Below are 20,472 nucleotides of genomic sequence, written 5' to 3'. Positions count from 1 at the left end.
TCGTTCCCCACCCCCAGCCTAAGGAATTGAAACTTATTAGTGTAGCTTGAGGCTGCCCTTTGGACACCCGCTCACTTCCCCTCTCCGCCATCTGTGTGTTTCTACTTCCTGCCACACTTTCAGCTGAGGTTGTGGTTGCTGCGGAAGAACCAGCCAGACGGCTGCCGTTTGCTTTGGCATCGCTTCCTTTCCATGCAGCCTCGACTCACCTTCTCGCCTTTCTTTCTCCCCTCCGTGGAGCATCAGATGCAGCATTTTTGGGTAGCAATCTGCTGCAATTATTTAATTATTTTATTATTATTATTATTATTATTATTATTAGAGCTGTGCACAAAAGCCTTCTCAAAATTCTCCAGCCTATTTGTGGACAGGGAAATTGGGGAACAATTTCACGGAATTTCTCCCAGGGGAGGAGAAATTCTCAAACAGTTTCTCACAGAGAGGGCTTGCTATTGGCAGGGTTTGTAGCACAGCTTCTTTCTTTTTCCCTCAGGGTTGTTGGTTTACTGAACTGCTTCTGTAGGTGGCAACAGCATCAACTGTGTTGGGGCTTCCACTTGTCTGAAGCAGAATTTTGAATTTCTTTTGGTGGTATCTTTGAGCTTACCTAATCCCTGTGAGGGGGCCAAGGGGGCAGTGCGTGTTTTCTCTCTCTGTTACACATCTTTCCATTGCCCTGCAGCCTCCCAGGCCACCTGCACTTCCTGAAATGAAAAGGCCCCATGGGAGGAATTGCCTCACGATGTCTTCCTCACGATGGCTTTAACTGAAGTGCGGGAAGCCGAGGAGGCTACAGGCTGCCACAGAGTTTATTGTGCAATGACAGACAGGACACTCATGCACACTCACTCCTCAGCCACCTCATAGGGAAGGTAAGTACAAGAACTCCAAACCCAACCTGTGAGAATTTCTCCAAAATTTCTCTTCCTTTGAATTTCTTTTCAAAAGCAATGTCTTTTCTATCCAGTTGAATGAGAAAGGTTGAAAAAAATGTGGGAGAAATTTTCGGCACAGCACTAATTCTTATTTATATAAAACACACAAACAACCAGTATACACAAAGACAATAAATACCTAAAAACAACTTTAAGCAGTCAGCTGTAACCATAAGACAAATCCAGGACTGATTAAAAACTCATCATATGCTGCCAAATGTCTTAGAAAAGAAAGAGGTCTTAACCTGGCGCTGAAAAGGTAACAGTGTTGGTGCCAGGCGGGCCTCGTCAGGGAGATCATTCCACAGTTGGGGGGCCACCACTAAGAAGGCCCTCTCTCTTGTTGCCGCCTTCTGAGCCTTGCTTGGGGGAGGCACCCAGAGGAGCACCTTAGATGCTGAGCATAGAGTATGAATAAGTTCATGTTCAAGAGGTGAACATGAACCTCTGGGTGCCATAGTTCAGTGTGACAGAGCACATGCTTTGCATGCAGAAGGTCCCAGGTTCGATCCCCAGCTTCTCCAGGTAGGGTGAGGAAAGAATCCTGCCCGAAACCCTGTAGAGTTGCTGCCAGTCAGTGTTGACAATACTGGGCTAGATGGGCCCGTGGTCTGACTCAGTATAAGGCAGCTTCCTATGTTCATATGTAACTTGACAGGCTGAACATTAACATTGCTTTCGGTGACCTTCTTCTCCACCTACCTTGTTCTTTGTTCTAGGAGCATAGGAAGCTACCTTATACTGAGCCAGACCCTTGCTTCCTCTAGCCCAGTTTTGTCGACACTGACTGGCAGCATCTCTCCAGGATTTCAGGCCAGATTCTTTCCTAGCCCTACCTGGAGATGCCGGGGATTGAACCGGGAACCTTCTGCATGCAAGGCAGGGGCTCTTCCACTCAGCTACAGCCCCTCCATGTGCACAATTGGGAATCCTTGATGATTTGCTTCAACTCACCCGGAGATCTCGCAGTAGACCTTAATCTACCCCTGCATGGCTGCAACATCTGGAAGCACTCTCTTTGATTTGGCGTCATATCTTCATATCTTTCCCAATCTGGCACTCACCAGATGTGTTGGATGGCAACTTCCATCACCCCAGGCCTGATCATGATGGCTGGGGCTGATGAGGGCTGTAGTCCACCTCATCTGGAAGATGCTAGGTTGGGAAGGCTGATTTAGTAAGTTTCCCATTAGCTCTGTCACTCAACGAAAGACATCTTTGGGTGCAATCCTGTGCCTGTTCAGAAAGGAAAAAAGGAAGTCCTGTAACTCCCAGCATTCTCTAGCCAGCATGTCTGTTGTTTGGTGGTTTCTTGACTTTTATGCAGTTTCTTCCCCATTCTGAAAGGTTAAGATGCCTCTCCTAAGACTTAAGTTCCTGGCAGTAAGAGCTTTAAGGTAAACCATGCTGGTATTTTGGCATTTTGCCCCTGTCCCCTTTTCCTTTTGGTCTGCCCCCGTGCCTTCACCCATAGCCCCCCAAAGGTGCCGTCCCCCCAGAGCTTTAAAATGGGATTGGACAAATTCCAGGAGAAGAAGGCTATCAATGGCTCCCAGTCCAGATTGCTCTGTGTGTCATGTTCCTCTGTCCTCTTCCTTCACAGTCTACACACTCCAGGAAACAAAGCTCCAGGCTAACAATACTTTATTGGTTAATGACTAGCTTCATTACAAATGCAAATTCTAGGAAACTGTCAGACTACAATGAACCAGCTAATCCACACATCAAGGAATAGGAGATGAAGTGGAAGTTAGGAAAGTTCTCAGCAGTCTGGGCATGAACTTCTCTACCAGACTTGCTTCGCAGGGATGCCCCTCCCTTAGGGTGGCTCCCTCCTACGTTGGCTTGCACGAGTGGCCAACCTGGTGGAGTGTCTGAGCCCTGCCCCTCACTTTTTGCACGTTGCTCTGCGACGGACTCTCGCATCCCTCAAGTCACGCCCTTGGCCCCCTTCCTCCTCCTCAAACTGCGTTCTCATGGTGGAGGAAAGGGGGAGCCGTTCAGGCTGGGCCATCTGTGTGTCAGGGTCTTGGGAAGAAAGTCTTGCTATATCTGGGCTCACTAGGGAGGGTGCCTTCCTCTGTTCTGGCTGTTCCCATTCTGAATCTGAGCTGCATCTCCACACACTGAGATTCATTCCTGACAATATGCTCTCTTCAGTATCAGAGGCAATATGCCTCTGTACAACACTTGCTGGGGAACCTGGGCAGGAGGGTGCTGTTGCGCTCATGCCTGGTTGTGGGTTTCCCATGGGCAGCTGGTTGGCCACTGTGTGAACAGAATGTTGGACTAGATGGACCCTTGGTCTGATCCAGCAGGGCTCTTCTTATGTTGTGATGTTCTTATGTTCTCCCAAGTGGAATTTGGCTTCCAGGCTGAAAGAGGTTCAACACCCCTGCTTTATAGGCATGTATTAAAAATAACGTTAACACGTTCTGGCCATTTAATTGTCGGCAGCTTTTTAGTTGGTAAAAATGTTTTTTATGAATCGCAATCCTAAGTGAAACGGATTTGTGTCCTTTCACACTTGGTATTTTAAGCATCTTGCTGCACTGAAATATAGTGTTGCCACAGAAAAAGCCACGAGCAGTGCATAATTTCAGTCACTCGGGAGTTTGCTGCATTGGTGAATGAAGCGTAATGACATTTGCATAGTGAAAATGGAAAGCAGGAAGTTCAGGAGTCTTGCTGTTCTGCTGCTTCAGTTGCAAAGGCAAATGCAGAAGCAATGTCGATAAAATGGGCCACTGACACTGTCTTAAAAAGAGAGAATATTTTAAATTGAAAGCAGAACTTTGCACAGGTATGGGCTTTTAAAACATGCTAGGGTGGGAAGACAGGGTGGAAGTTTCATCCCATGAAGGCAGATGAACAGTCCAAAATCTTGAATGTTAAGTGGTGGGTTAAAATTTTACCAGAAGTCCAGATGACATAGTCTTCCACTTGTAACCCTCTTGTGTTTTTCCACAGCTCCTTCTGTCTTTTTTCCTTTCCACAAGAAATCCATTAAGGAGGAAAAGTCAGGATTGCTGCATGGTGCCTTTCAACTGGTAGTGCTAGGAGCCTTCCATCTAGAAGCACCCAAACTCTCATTATTGTAGACCAGAGTGTTTAGCTTCCAGTTACCCCTTTGATTCCTTCCTCCTATATCATTTTTAAATCTTTAACCGGATTTTTAGCCCAACCACTCCCAGAGGCTCTGTGCAGGTTACAATAACTTTACTTCCAACATAAATAAGAATTAAAATTAGGCAAGCAAGTAAAATTATTTCCACCAGAGAACCCAGTCGTTGCAATGTCTTAATATGTCTACATAAAAACAGTTATTTGTAACTGTTCTAAGTGATGCAAAGGACAAACAATCCTAAGGGACAGAATGTTTTAGAGAAAGTGTGCTGTTTGTAATTCCTGGTCTGCTGGTAGGATTAATTTAGGTCTGTCTGTTTCTCTCTTCCAGGCAGCGATTAATAGCGAAGATTTTCCAAACTGGATAACATCGTATAGTTTTGACGACTCCATTTGGATATTAAATGTATCAGAAACTTGACACATTGAACGGTCCTGACAAAAGCCCAGAATGTATTGGTGCGTGGGAACAGAGGACTCAGTTGATGACAGCAAGAGCAATATGGCAGCACAAGAAGGTAAATAAAACACCAGTTTGGGCTGTTTTCTATTTCTCCATCAGTTTACCGAGGGTGTAACACAGCAGGTTGGGTCTTGCCACATGGGCAAGAGAGCTCAGCCTCCCCCCCCCCCCCGCATCCCGTGGGAGTTACTTCAAGTCATAGAGCCTCGATGGAGAAAGTGGATGGGTTGATTGTATTTCTGTACTGCCTTTCTGAAGCCAACCATAGTGGTTTACAAAAATTTATGAAAATAAAACCCATAATCCAATAAAAACATAGTCAAACATTAAAATAACCATAAAATAACCATAAAATCAATAAGAACAATTTAAAAAGCCAAGCTGAACAGATGTGTTTTGATCCACTTCCTGATCACAGAGAGAGTGGGGACCAGTGGCGACTCCACAGGGAGCTCATTCCAGAATTTGAGAGCAGCACAGATGAAGCTCTTTCCCACTTGCCCAACAAATGAGACTCTACGAGTGAGATCAAACTTGTTCACACATAATGGTGACGTTTGGTGGCAAATTGTGGGTTAACTTATTTATTAAATTTATTAAATTAAAACTAATGAGATAACTTTGGGTTGTTTAACCACAGACAACTGAAAGTGTCTGAGTTCGGACATTGCGTTAACAACCTACGAATGCAGCATTCATAAGTTGTTGCTGCAAACCAGAAGCTGCTCATGCTCAGCGCACATCCCCGCAATTCATGGGTTAATTAATCCATAATTTGCTGCCAAACACCACCGTCACATGCAAATAGCCTTGGTGTCTTCCAAAGAGCCTCTCCTGCTGATCTTCATAACTGAGCAGGTTCATACCAAGATAGGTGGTGCCTCTGATCTCCAGGACTTATGCCACTCTGCCCCAATCTGGTACCCTTCAGATGTTTTGGGCTACGACTCCCAGAATTCTTAACCCTTAGCTATGCTGGCTGGGGCTGATGGGAGGTGAAGTCCAAAACATCTGGAGGGCACCACGTTGGGGAAGGCAGCCCTAAGCCATTTAGAGTTTTGAAGGCTAAAGCCAACACCTTGAATTGAACCCGGAAAACAATTGGCAACCAGTGGAGATGTGGGGTGGGGGGAAGGGAGAGTATACATTCCTCCCTCCCTTCAGGTTTCACCTAATCCTGCTTTTTAATGGAATTAGCGGCAACCTAATTTTGACCTTGCCTCTGCAGTTTATTAGTTTATTTTCTTACATTTATGCCTCCCTTTTCTCCAAGGAGTTCAAGGCAGTGTATGTGGTTCTCACCCCACTCCACTTTTATCATCACCACAACAGCCCCACAAGGTAGGTTAGGCTACCGAGTGGTCCAAGTTCACCCAGTGAGGGCTTCATGGCTGAGTGGGTATTTGAACCCAGGTCTCCCCAGTTCTAGTACGACACTGTCACCACTATACCGCACTGGCTCTTGTCAAGGTGGTTCTTGGCTGCTCTCTGGTGGAGAGAACTCCTCCGGTTGGATTTCTGCTTGCCATGCTAAAGGCACAGGAGACCTGCCAGGGCTAAAGGGGTGGGAAGAACCCTTTTGTGAACTTCCTCACCATTATTGCCAGGTGAGAAATCGAGGCTAAAAGAGGGCGATGTTCCCAAAGCCCGTTCAGTGTTCCCAGGCTGGTGTGGGATTGGAACCATGGCCAGCCACTGGAGGCAGTGTCCGATCCAGGTTTGTGAGGGGCCTTGGGGGCAAGACACCCTCAATGGGACCCCCTCCCTCAGTCAGTCTACCTTCTCACCGCCATGGTCACCAGCTGCTCTTGTTCCTCATCCTCCTTCTCATCGTTGCTACCACTTGTTTACTTGGCAGGCAAAGAGCCAGGGAGCAATAGGCCATGGCATCTCCTGCTCCTCCTTCTCACCACCTCCACTGTCTGGGCCAGACCGAGAGGCAGGTGACCAAACAGGTTGCGATGGTGAAGAGGAGGAGCAAAGTCCATGGGGCTCTTGCCAGCGGGCCCCTGCCGGGGTATGGGCCTTCAGCAGGTGCCTGACCATACTGACCCTCAATGCCGGCCCGGACTCGAGATTAGCAGGATTGGGCTGTAGCCAGGGGCCCACTGATAGAGTGCCGTGACAGCATCTTGCCTCCCACTGGCTAGGCTGAAGATCTGAATAGGCTCTGTGCATAATCTCTGAGTCTCTTAGGCATTTTTGTGCCCTGTTTGCCTCTAACATAAAGAACATAAGAAGAGCCCTGCTGGATCAGACCATGGGTCCATCTAGTCCAGCATTCTGTTCATACTGCGGGCAACCAGCTGTCAATCAGGAAGCCACAAGTAGGACACGAGTGCATCAGCACCCTCCCACCCATGTTCCCCAGCAACTGGTGTACATAGGCATACCGCCTCTGGTACTGGAGGTAGCACATAGCCATCAGGACTAGTAACCATTGATAGACTTCTCCTCCAGGCCTCTGTTCTTCGAGGAGACCAAAATAGGTTTAAGGGAGTTTATGGGTGTAAAGATACAATTGAGATAAAACAGCTTTAATAAAGTGACTAGTCTAACATACAAGATATAATTTTAAAATGTGAATGATACAATATATAACATTGTACAGAAACCAGAAATTAACAGTCCAGCATGTTATACATAGTGACAATACTGGTTTCCCGGTGAACTTAACTAATACACGTGCCATAGAACAGGCTATACTAATACAGTTTGTCCTAACACAAGCGTTGACAAAGGTTTTCATCGGTGGGGTGAAAAATTGGAAACATAACTATAACCCAAAGGACAACAATAGCTTTCGATTCTCAAAATGGACTTGCAAGACAAAAATATAGAAAGTCAGAGACACTGTGTTCTTGTTGCCTCTGTTCTTCATAGGTTGTGCCTGTTCCCTCCTTCTCCTGCCCCCCCCCCCACAAAGTTATCATGCCCTCTTAGGCCAAGTGGTCTGAGGTCCCCAAAAGCTAAAGCCACTCCTAATTTAAACCCCAAGAGAAAAGGGGATTTTTAAAAAATGCAGCCGTAAAAGCCAAAAGCAGAGAAAAAAGACACTGGCACCAATGTTTATAGTTCCCATCACATTTTGAGAAGGGCAAGTCTTTGAGCTCAGGCACATTCACAATGCCTGAGTTCAGAGCAAGGAGCTCCGAGCATTATATCAGAGTTGTGAATGCAGTAAAAATGGCCCTTGATTAAAGAGATGTTCTCGAAACGCGTCAGAAAGCGTAAACATTGGGGCAGCTGTGGTTTTTTGCCCTAATTTAAACCCGCCTCTCCCAAAGCCAAATCTGAAACTGCTTCCACCCCGCTCCCCTTGCCCCCCCCAGCACACACCCAGCCACGCACACTGTAATGAGGCCCCAATGTGACATGTTATCCATCTCTCTCCTCACCCCACTTAAAAGCAAAGAGATATCAGAGGCTCTGAGTGCATCGATGTGTCATGAGGGTGTTGCGTTACGGAATCGGTGGCACGAATATATTCTTCTTGGCTGCAGCTAGGAAGGTCCTACAAGTGAGCCAGGTGGAAATGCCGTCTGCTTTCAGCTTCTTTATGGCTTCATCTCCATTCTCTTTCCATCCCCGTCCCTCTACCTTTGCAACCAGCAATTCGTTAAGAAGCAGTGGAGGGATGCGTGCATTTTTGGTGCTGGTTTGTGAGCCTGGCAGAAGCAGAGGAAGCAGCTTGATTGTGGATTCCTCCCAGCAGTCCCAAATAAATGCCTGCCTTTTTCTTCTGACACTTTTATTAGAGATCTTTTGCATGGTGATCCCAGAGGATTCGGGAAAATTCCTATCCCTCTATGTGCGTAGATCATGTTTACTCATTCTCTAGGTTTCTGTTTCAGTTTTGCTGTGAGTCTGTATTTTTTGTCTCTGTGTGTGCATGCATGTCAAACCATTCATGTAATAATTGCATGACATAATGGCATGCTTTCAACCCATAATGCTGACTGATTTTCGTGGGGGGTGGGACATATTACAAACCATCTTAATGGCTTTAAGTTGCTATGACAATGAGCACATTTGAAAGGATCTCCCCAAATTGAGCACAGTTGAATAGCAGGTGTTTTCCCACTGCGTCTCATAGGGATGTGATTGGGGTTGGTTTCCCTCTAAATATTGCTTTGTTAGAGGAATATAGGATAAAGAACAACCAAGGCTGCCATCCTGTGCACATTTACCTGAGAGTAAGTCTAGTTGAATGAACTTGAGCACACTCCGGGAGAGAGTGGAGGACAGGAAGGCCTGGCATGCTATGGTCCATGGGGTCATGAAGAGTCGGACGCGACTTAACAACAACAACAACAAAGTCTAGTTGAATTCAGTGGGATTTTCCTCCAAATAAGCATGCATGGCATCGGACTGTGTGATTTATATTTCTCTCTGTGTGTACGCGATAGGAAATAAAACAGGATAGCTATCACAGCCTTGTAAATAAGCCAAAATTTTTATTACCCTGGAAGGATGGAGAGCTGCATTTCTATATTGGGTCCCCTGTTCTAGGAGCCCGCTTAATTTCTATGCTGGGTGCAAAGGAAGGAAACAGTGCTCTCTCCATCTCTCCTCTGCTAACCTCCACAATTGCCTGTATGCAATTCCTGGTCACCCATGGCTACCAGACTAGTGCTTAAATACAAGGCTGAGCTGTCGCATATGATTTGCCATGCATTTTTGTTGCCTCCCATGCTAGTGTGGTGTTTCGTTGCCAGAAAACCTTGACTGCCCCTTTATTTATTTGTTTGTTTGTTGCATTTCTATCCCACCTTTCTTCCGTCATGGAACTCAAGGTGGCTACATGGGGTTTCCAGGTGGTCTCCCCTCTAAGCACTGACCAGACCCAAACCCACTTAGCTTCAGCAAGGTGGCTGCCTCATGTGCCTTCAGACCATGCCCTTTAAATGGAGTAGTATGCAGACTCTGGGTCTTTTATTCAGTTCCATCCCAGATTTGCTTGACCAATTTCTCCCCTCTCCCTACTTGGGCAAGGAGATTGGAGGAGTGATGGCAAGAGAGGTGCAGTGATTACCTTGATGCATTTAAAGAAGTGGGCATGGTGTCTGAGTGAGGCTCTACCATTCCTATTGGGATGGAATGGGTTCAAATTGCAAGAATGGGGATTTCAAATAAACCTTAGGAAGAATTTCCTGAAGGTACGAGCTATTCGACAGCAGAACAGACTGCCTCAGAAAGTGGTGGACTCTCCCATCATTAGAGGCAGTGCTCCTTAAATATTAAAAATGAATAACTGACACCGCTCTGCATCAAAGGGATTGATTCAGACATGAGACGGGCTGATGAAATGCCTGAATAAATTTAGCTCAAATATGAGATCCAGTGTGGTGTAGTGGTGAGAGTGCTGGACTGGGAGCCGGGAGATCCGGGCTCTAGTCCCCACTCTGCCATGGAAGCTCACTGGGTGATTTGGGGCCAGTCGCAGACTCTCAGCCCAACCTGCCTCACAGGGTTGTTGCTGTGGGGATAAAATGGAGAGGAGGAGGATAATGGAAGCCGCCTTGGGTTCCTTGCAAGAGGGAAAAAGGCGGGATATAAATGCAATAAAAAAAATATACTCCTGGTATGTGTTGAGGTTTTCTATGGAAATGGCAGCATTTTATGTTTACATGATCAGAATTTTGCTCCAGAAGGCCGGCAGAACTGAATGGACACGGACTTGAAAGTTAAATTTTAATTTTTATATAATGCCAGTGTCATCACTGGACTCATGTTAGGGTTATTTTTAGTTTGGATTGTTTCTTCCCTTCCCTCCCCCTGCCCCGTAAGAGAGTCTTCTTAATAGATTGTTAGACAATAGACAGGGCTGTTTGTGTTTTCACATTCCCCCATACACAGGCAGTGAAACTGCATTGGATGCATGATGCAGTTTCTTGAGATTCTCAGCTTTTGTTGTTGTTGTTTATTTCAAAATCAAGTTACTGGTCCATAAGGCTGAAAAGATAGACTTGAAAGTTTATGGGAGGTGCCAGGTGGAATCTCCTAAGACTGAAGGCAAGCAGGCTTTCCAGGGCATGGGGCTGCAGTACTTTACATTGCCCGGCAAATGCAAAGAACTGCAAAATTGTGCAGAATAGGCAATTATATGCAGATCTGTTCAATTTATGATTATTGATAATATATAGCCCCTGTTTGGTGCTTTAGACTCCTCAATGCACTTCACCTACTTTCTCAGTAATCTTTATAACTGCCCTGTAAGGTAGGTCAGTATTATCATCTGGATATTATAGGTTGGATGGTGGGCACAAGGTTGAAGCTGAAAGGATGAGCTAATGCCAGGGTGGGAAACCTCTTTCAGCCCGAGGGCCGGATTCCATTTTAGAGAAGGTCTCAGGGCTGCATTCCAGTGGTGGGTGGGGCCAAAGGCAAGAGGGGCAGGGCCAAAAATGCAGGCAGATTTTAGCTTAAAGCTTTTACTGCCAGTCACCAAGCCTTAGGAGGGGAATTTCAACCTTTCAGAGTGGGAGAAAAACTGTGCAAAAGCTGGGAAACCACCAAATGGTTGGTGGTTGAGAGAAAGGGGGTGAGGCCAGGAGAAGGGGGCATGGCCAACTGGGGAACCCCAGAGGGCTGGATGTGGCCTCCAGGAAGGCAAGATTTGGCCCCTGAGCCCAAGGTTCCCCACCCCTAGTCTGGGCTGGCCCAAGACATTTTGCTGCCTGAGGCAAAGAACGAGATGGCACCCTGTCCTGTTCCATGTACAAAACCCGACTGGACTGTTTCTTCAATACTGACAATGGAACAGCAGCGTCTGGTGCTGCAGAAGGCAAGTTAGCTAGCTTAGGGGGAACAGGGCAGGCTCCTTGGCATTCAGCTCTCTCCTCCAACACCTTGCTGCCGCCTCCCATCATCTGCCACCTGAGATGACCATGTCATTCTGCCGAATGGTTAGGCTGGCCCTGCCCCTGATATAATGACGTCACAGGCAATGAGAGATTTGAACTGGGAACGTATGGTTGCGTGAATCCGCTTTATTTCTTGAGGAATTTGGCTTTCATTGGTGTTGAATGTTTTGATGTTGTACGCACAGCCTCTCGCTACTGGTTGATTACCCCTGAATTGAAAAGTAACAAAACCTGCCTTATTTCAGCCTGCAAGCGTTCATTGTATGATTGGCAGCCTCGTGTTACAGAAATTATCCATTTGAATTGCAAATTTAGTCTTTGGGGAATGTGGATGCAAAGGGGACGCTGGTAATCGCTTCAAACAAGAATTTCCTGAGAATCCCTGTTTGTCTCACATCAAAGCAGTTTGAAGAACTTCTGTAGAGCTTTTTTTACTTCTTGCATTCAATACAGTCCCTACACACACACACACACACACACATACAGCCTATGCGTAGAGTAGCAGACTGTGGCAATCTTTGTGTGGTATGCTATCTTTGTGTACATAAAGTTCCAATAATTTGCACACGGAAATCCACTTGTAGAGAAGGGGCTTAGCCTGGTGGTTAACAGAGCTCATGCTCTCAGGGTTGCTTACAAAGTCTTGAAGCCTTTGAGCCTCACAAACAACCCTGTGAGGAAGGCTAGGTTTAGAGAGGGGGAGAGAGATGGGCCCAAGGTCACCCAGGGGGCTTTCTGGCGGGGTCGAGACTTGAACATAGGTCTCCAGTTTTAGTCTGGCACTCTCACTTAGCTGTCCTGAACCTGGTGCCCTCCAGATGTGTTGGACTACAACTCCCATGATTCCCAGCTGGAGTGGAGGGCATCAGGTTGGGGAAGGCCACTCTAGCTACGATGCCACACTGGCTTTGCATTCAGAACGTCCCGGGTTCAAACCTATATCCACCCTCTCAGAGAGCTGCTGCCAAGCAGAGCAAGCTGCAGTGAACTAAATGGATCATTGGCTTGACCCGCTGTAAGGCAGTGTCACTGGTGCCACATATTACTGAAAAGTATCTGTTTTTGGTGGGGCAGGCCTCCCTCGACACATGCACCCAGCAGCATTAGAGCCACTTCGGTCCGGCACAGACCCATGCTGCGGGCAAGATGCGGGGACCACGATGCGTGAATGATGCAGTTCCACGGGTGGGGCTGATCACTGCCAGACTGAAGGGAAAGACTTGCTCCAGACAGCCCTGCTCACATGGTTATGCTATCCATAGCCGCTCCCCGGCAACATGGGAGCACGCTACATGGAGTCAGACATGGAAAGAGGGGACCGCACCTGGATCAATTTCTGGGGAGGGACCGCAGCTCGGTGGTAGAGCACATCCTTCATGCAGACAGTCTGGCTCAGTCCCTGGCATCTCCAGGTAAAAGGAACAGGTAACATGTGATAGGAAGGACCTTTGCCTGATATTAATAGTAGTAGTAGTAGTAGTAGTAATAATAATAATAATAATAATAATAATCAATCCTAGAAGGTCCCAGGTTCAATCCTATGTCTGCCCTCTTTGGGGAGATGGTGATCTCTTTGGGGAGATGATGATTGGAACCAATTACCTGGGGAGGTGGTGGGCTCTCCCACACTGGAGGCCTTCAAGACAAGGCTGGACAGCCATCTTTCAGGGATGCTCTGACTTGGATTCCTGCATTGAGCAGGGGGTTGGACTCGATGGCCTTGTAGGCCCCTTCCAACCCTACTATTCTATGATTCTATGATGATGATGATGATATAATAATAATAATAATAATATCAGCTGTATTAAATAAATAAATAATAAAGCTCCTAAAATTTCCTAATTGCTGTACAGATACTGAAAGGTAACACAGCACAGCCCCTGCTTACAAGTTTATGATCTAACAGACACAAAAGGGAAAAGGCAAGGGGAGGGATGAGGAAAGCAAGCGCTGGAGCAGCAGCTCCTTCTCTGGCCCATGGATGGGGCCAGGTTGGTTTCAGTTCTCTACTAGGTGGTGTTCTGGCAGGGAAGGGCAAAACCAGCTCCCTTCAGCTGCTCCTTCTCTGGCTGGTGTTTGGTGCCAGGCTGACCTCCCCTTAACGATGATCTCACTGGGCGGCTGGGGATGCAGCCTGCGAGTGGGGCTGTGTTGGTTCCTTGGATGAGGCTGTCCTTCATTTGTGGGGTCCCAGAAACCATGGAGAGCAGCTGCAAGGCAGAGATGGAAATAGTTCTGTGGATGAGGCTTCCTCAGATCTGGGTGCACATGTGAAGGGGACTGTTGTTTCCTCTGTGTTTTACTGGAAATGAACTCATAAGCACGGCTGTGTATATGCGGTAATAGCGGCGAATCTGCCACAGGGGTAATGTATTGCCCCAGCCGTGGGCATCGACTTCTTAATTTAGAGGTGCCGAGATAGTGATAAATCAGATCCAGGTTTACTTACAAGGAGATAGTTTATTGAGTAACTTAACAGCACACAGGCGTACCCAATGGTTGGATGAGACAGCTTCTCTGAACCCAGAGCCATGGGGTACAATGGGTTTTATACAATACATGTTAGCAATAAGGCACCATAACAGCAGCAAGCGCCCCTAGCATTCGTTCCCAGCATAGACTAGAAGTGTTTGGTTCTCAGCACAGCTACCTAAGATAAACAAACTTTGCTTCCAAGGCACATCTTGATATCGGCCTTCTGACTCATCTCAACATGCTCAGAGGCGTACTAGCATAGGAATTGCACCAATAATGAACTTAAGCAAGCATTATGGATCTCTAGGCCCCTCTAACACTATAGGTGACGGTTATGCTCCTGGGGCCAATACAGGTGCAGAACCTCTTTTCAGCCTGAGGGCTGCATTGCATTTTGGAGAAGCTCTCAGGGGCCGCATTCCAATGGTGTTTGGGGCCGAAGGCAAAAGGGGGCAGGGCCAAAAATACCAGCATATTGTAGCTTCATTCTCTTGCTGCCAGTCACTAAGGCCTTAGGAGAGGCATCCCAACCTTTTAGAATGTGGGAAAAACCAAAGGAATGGTGGCTGGGAGGAAGAGGGTGGGGCAGGAGAAGAGGATGTTGCCATCTGCAGACCCCCGGAGGGCTGGATTTGGCCCCCAAATCTGAGGTTCTGCATCTCTGATCTACCATGACACAGTCAGTCTGTGAATTCAACCTTAGAGCAAAAGCAAAATTTCCTTTAGGGCTTCTAGGAACTTTTATGTCCCAGTTTCAGAGAATACGGACTCTAGCCAAAGCATTGAATAATCAGCATCCTGTGGGTGGCTTAACCAAGCCAGAATATGACCTAATGTGCCATCCCACCAGCAATAGGATGATCAGCTACCATGGAAGACTGCTGTCCGCTCCTTTAGTCTTAGAAGGAGGCATTTCAGCAGGGGTGGTTTTTATTGTTTCCACCTAATAAATTGCATCTACCAAAATCCCCTCTCTTTTTCCCAACCAAAAGTGTTTATTTAGTCTAAGGGGTGCGCAGCTTGTGGCCCTCCAGATGTTTTGGGCCTACACCTCCCATGATCCCCACACTATTGGCTGTGTTGGCTAAGGCTGATGGGAGTTATAGGCAAACACATCTGGAGGACCCCAAGTTGCCCACCCCGGTTTGCTCCAGAGACCTTTCCACATATTGGTACATAAAACCAGTTATGAAAATGAAGAGTAAAACAAGATAAATTACAATCTGTAAAATAAATAGAACAGAGTATATAATGCAACTAATCATTAACAATTAATTATAATTGTTTATTATAATGTTGTATTACAGTATTTATGATGTAGTTTTTGTATTTTTATGAATTGTTATGAACCACCCAGAGAGCCTCAGCTATTGGGCAGTATAGAAATCATCATCAACATGCATAACACACAACATAGAATCAGCAACTGAGTTTACATTATAAACAGTGCCCATAGCATTTATCACCCAATAACAATTACTGTCAGCCATTCATTAATTGTGATTTCTTAACAGCCGCAGCAAAACATTTAACTGTTTGTTCTGTTTCAGCCTTATTTACAGTAGCCAACTGATATGAAACATAAAATCCGATAGCGAAATAAGCAACGGGGTTATAAAATGAGCTTTTTGCTTTTCTAAAGGCATAGCAGCTTCGTTTCTTTTCCATCTTTCCTCTCCCCCGCTCCTCCAAAAAAAAGTGAAGAGTAGATTCTGTTATGAGATCAATTATCCATGGATGGTAGTTATACAAGTGAGACCTGCAACAAAATGTTGCCGTGTGAAGTGCTCCTGTTCAGAGTTCCAGCCAGCCATGCCCTTTTTCAAGGTTCTCTATTCCATTCCACCCCACTGCCACCCAAACACACCCCGAACAGACAATTCATATTCTGTGGCCACTGAGCATGCTTGGTCTTCAGTGGGTTGTTTTGGGGTTTTGCCCTTTAGATTCCCCCCCCCACCCCCCGGGTGTACTTCTGCAAACCCTAGAGTTCCCCTGAGCGTGCTGATTCGTAGTGGCCCCATTTTGGCTGCAATCTTCCTGGCACTTAGCAGGTCAATTCACTATTAGAGGGTGTAATGTATTTGTAGCACCATCCAGGTACGTGGCATAAGCGCACAACTAAAAAGATGGGCCCCTGCCCTGAGGGGTGGCCGGTCTAAATTTAGATGGTGAGAGAAACAGTCAGTGGAGACCAGGGCACATAGGAGCAAATACAATTACATGTAATGCAATCTTATGGATATTAACTCAAAAATAAGCCCCATTGAGTTCAGTGTGGCTTCCTCCCAGATGGGCATATGATTACAGCAGTAGGCTGTCTTTCAGTTGGGGATGAGAATAAGGGAAGCATCCAAAGGCTTTATGGAATAGGCAGGTTTGGAGGAGGTTTTTTTAAGGGAGGGAGGGCGAGAGGTTACACTGAGTGCATGTTCCAGAGGGGCTTGCAGGCAAAAGGGGAAGTGAGAAAGAATGGGTGGAGGCTTTTAAGAGAGCAAGAGATTTTCAGAGGGTTGAGGATGGCAGAGTTGGAGGGGAAAACGCTATGGGGCAGGGCTGTTTCAGTATTTATTTGTTACAGTTATAACCTGTTTTTCCTCCATGGAGCCCAAGGCAGTGTACGTGATCCTCCCCATCCCCGTCTTGTCCTCGCAACAACCTTATGAGGTAGATTAAGCTGAGTGTCAGTGACTGGCCCATAGTCACCCAGTGAGTTTCATGGCCAAGTGGGGACTAGAACCCGGATCTCCCGGCTCCCAGTCCAATGCTCTAACCACTACACCACACTGGCTAGCATGGAAAGTAAGGGCAGAAAAGGTGTGGCACAGCCATGGAGGGCTCTGAAGGTCAAGATTCAGCGTTTGTGTTGGACGTGGAAGAGGATGGGGAGCCAGTGAAAGTATGTTTGTATTTTCAGCATTTAAACGTCACTTTTCTAACAAATATTCAGGGTGGCTTACAGTCAACATAAAAACAATATCCAGTGATAAAAACCAAAATACCTACAAAACCAGCAACGCTCATTTCTTTAAAAAGGCGGCAGCAGCATCTTATATACTAATAACGATCTCAATTCTCTGACAGCGAATCCTTATGTAGTCAAAATGGTGCCACAGAAGGGGCAGGGTCAGAAGATTTGGGGAAAGCCCAAGGTTTGCAGAAATACAAAGAAGATTTAGAAAGAACCCCCCAGTGGTGGGGAAAGCCTCCCAAAACACCCCACTAAAGAATCATAGAATAGTATCATAGAATAGGGTTGGAAGGAGCCTATAACACCATCAAGCTAAGAGAAAGAGAAAGTCTCTTCTCTTAAAGAGAGAAAACTGACTGACTCTTGGGGGGAATCAGAAAACAGGGGTGGGTGGATGGAATGGAGTATCCTGGAAAAGAGCATGGCTGGCTAGAACCTTGAACAAGAGCATTCCATACTGTGACATTTTGTTGTGGTTCCGCCTTGCAAACAATCTAAGAACAATCTTCTACAAAAGCTCCCTGAAATAAAACCATCTTTGCCCATCTAAAAGCGAGCAGTGAAGAAGTCTGGTGGCCTTCTCTTGGGAGACTGTTCCAGAGCTTGGGCACCACTGCTGAAAAAGCCCTGTCTCAGGTACCACCCAGTGTATCTTTGACACAACCGGGAGACCCAAGGCAGGGCCTCGGACACTGAGACACAGGCTCATGTGTCTCAATGTCCAAGGAAGATGATACTTGAAATATTGTGGGCCCGGGCCATTGGGTGGTTTAAAGGTCAAAACCAACATCTTGAATTGGGTCCCCAAATAAACTGGCATCTGGCAAAGGTGCTCCAAGATTGGCGCAAATTGATCTGACCAACTGGCTCCCATCATAACTCTGTCTGGTGATTTGAGGAGGGGTGTCTCATGGTCCGTGCGACAAAAGTTGGTCATGATTTTGGCTGCAGACTTTTGGATGGAGGACATAAGGCTGAGTTCCAGCTACACCAATTGATTACTGATGTTGTTCATTTAGACAACCAGATTCCTCTGTGTCCATCACCTTCTTTCTTTTTTTTTGGTGGGCTCCATTTTCAGGGGCTTTGATCCACTGTTCCCTTTGTTCAGGCAGTCTGCTTGGAAATGCATCTTGAAAGGGAATGTTGATCAGTTGTTTACCTTTATGCATGTTTCATGAACACATCTCCGTTTAGGAGGCAGAAGACAACTGAAGAGGATGACAGTGGAATAGGCTTTGCTTACGTGTAAGAATCTTTGCAGGCGCCGGGGCTGGACTGAGTCCAAGAAATAAAATATAGAACTTTCATCCCAAAGCTGAGTCACTTCTTTTTTCAGCACCTCCTTTCTTGACTTTTTTGTTTTAACGGGGAGGTAAGCCGAGATGTAGGAGCCGCGGTGGCTTAGTGGTTAAGATGCTGAACTGCAGACTGGAAGGTCGGCAGGACAGCAGTTCGAGACCTGAGTGCTGCGTGACGGAGTGAGCTCCCATCTTCAGTCCCAGCTTCTGCCAACCTAGCAGTTAGAAAGCAAGAAATTGCAAGTAGATAAATAGGTACCGCCTCGGCGGGAAAGGTAACAGCGTTCCGTGCACCTTGGTGTTCAGTCATGCCGGCCACATGACCACGGAAGCGTCTTTGGACAGCGCTGGCTCTTCGGCTTAGAAATGGGGATGAACACCGCACCCTAGAGTCAGACACGACTGGTTGGGGACACCTTTACCTTTACCTTTTTTAAGCCGAGATGTGGATGGCGCAGCCCAGTTAAGGGCTGATGGGATCAGTTGCTGGCAAACAGACCTGGTGGGATTCGGAGTAGATCAGGCACAGCAAATCAAGGGGCAGGGAGCACAACTTGCATCCAAACACAGCTGCGGGACCTGCTTTAGCAGGGATGGGCAACCTTTCTCCTGTCGAGGGCTGCATTTCCTGGTGGGTAATCTGTCGGGGGCCTCTTGGCAGTGGGCAGGACCAGAGCCCAAAGTGGGTGGGTCACCCCCTTTCTATTTTCGCCACCCAGTTTTTATCTCATTCTGCCACCCTGTTTTCTGTCACTCCCTCTTCCTGTGCAGCAAGCTGCTAGGCAAGTGGCTTGAGGTGTGCTGGCATTCGAAGGGCCAAACAACATGAAAACATGGGAGATCCATCACTGGGTCTCCCATCTCATTTGAAGTTGTGTTGAAAAGCAGCCTCAGGGCTGGCCTGATTCAGATTGGAACCAGGGCACCAGAGGAGGCAGGGTTAACTATTTTCTCGCTGAAAATACCCACACCATCTCCCCCATTAGGGAGAACCAGTGGATGCTGGTGGCCCCAATGTCAGTGGGGCAGTGAATCCATTTCAGGTTTCAGTCAGAACTCTAAAGGACCTATCCCAGGTGCATCGCACTTTTAGAGTTCTGACTGGCTCTGACTGAAACCTAGAGTGGATGCACTGCCCCACTGACATTGGAGTCACCAGCCTCCACTGGGGAGAACTGAAATGGACCTGTATGTTTTCCTTTGTATGGGAAATGGTAGCTTTGGGTTGGAGAGGGAATTTTAGTTGGGGAAAAAGTCCTGGGGAGGGGAGTGTTAATTGCCCCCTTCCTTAGCACTGAGGTCCTGATCTGAACCGCTCTCACCCTGCTGCTTTTTGCAAAAGTGTAAAAGGGCAGGGCAAGGCAAGGATCTCTGTGGTCTGGGAGAGCTGCAAGAACAAAAGAACTGGCAGGCAGGAACAAACATGAAATGCAGGAGGAAAGGTGCCCGGCGGGACATGAGAACTCAAAGCCTCAAGCACCGAGTTCACCGGTTCTACCAGCTAGAGCCAGACTCATGCCCTGGATGTACTTATAGGTAGTCAAGGTCAGAATGGAGCGCCATAGAAAGCAGTGAAGGGAACGGGATGTTCAGGAGTTCTCCTTCCTAGCTGAGGAACTTGTGCTGGGGTATCTGCGGATATAGCATTATAAACAGGCCCGGCCCTACCATTAGGCAAAGTGAGGTGGTTGCCTCAGGACGCAAATGCTAGGAGGTGGCAGCAAGGTGATGGAGGAGAGAATTGTGTGCCACATGGCCTTCTGTCCAACCCCTTACACAGGTAGCCTGCTGCCTTCAGGTGTGGCGGAGAATGCTGTCCCATCGTCAGTGTTGAAGAGCAATGTTCAGTCTTGAAGGAAGACTCTTGTACACAAAATGGGAGGGGGCACCATCTTGTTCTTCACCTCAGGCAGCAAAATGTCTTAGGCCAGCCCCAATTATAAAAGTTAGACATCGTAATGTGTAATGTTCTGTGCATCACCATCATCATCAGCTACGTTTCTATACCGCCCAATAGCCAAAGCTCTCTGGACGGTTTACAAAGATTAAAAACATTAACAATATAGTATACAGAGATTAAAAGCCATTTACATAAAAAACACACGAACAGACAATATACACAAGAGAACATATATCTAAAACAGCTTCAAACAAGCAATCTCAAGAGAATAACCATAAGACAATTCAGGATGGATTAAAACTTGTCATATGCTGCACGTGCAGTCCCCAAGTAGTCCTGTGTGTCATGATGATTTTCTCATTAAAACGGGTGGAGAACGTCTGGTTCATGAGGGTGCCCTGGCTGCCCCTCCCGGCCCACCCAATGTCTTCCAGT

The 20,472-nt window shown here is 46.9% G+C and overlaps 1 protein-coding gene across 3 annotated transcripts in view; it reads left to right on the top strand.

Moving 5' to 3' along the window:
• LRRK1 (leucine rich repeat kinase 1) overlaps positions 1-20,472 on the top strand; it is a 134,951-nt gene that overhangs the window by 6,988 nt on the left and 107,491 nt on the right. For all 3 annotated transcript variants that reach the window (XM_084817359.1, XM_084817358.1, XM_084817357.1), the window contains exon 2: positions 4,393-4,579. In XM_084817359.1, coding sequence (XP_084673485.1) covers positions 4,513-4,579 — 67 coding nt within the window. In that variant the 5' untranslated portion in view covers positions 4,393-4,512. The remainder of the gene's footprint in view (positions 1-4,392; positions 4,580-20,472) is intronic.

Source organism: Heloderma suspectum, chromosome 11, assembly GCF_057233095.1.
Source record: "Heloderma suspectum isolate Gila_16-S chromosome 11, 16-S_ref, whole genome shotgun sequence".
Lineage (NCBI taxonomy): Eukaryota > Metazoa > Chordata > Lepidosauria > Squamata > Helodermatidae > Heloderma > Heloderma suspectum.
This window is presented reverse-complemented; position numbering and strand designations above follow the sequence as displayed.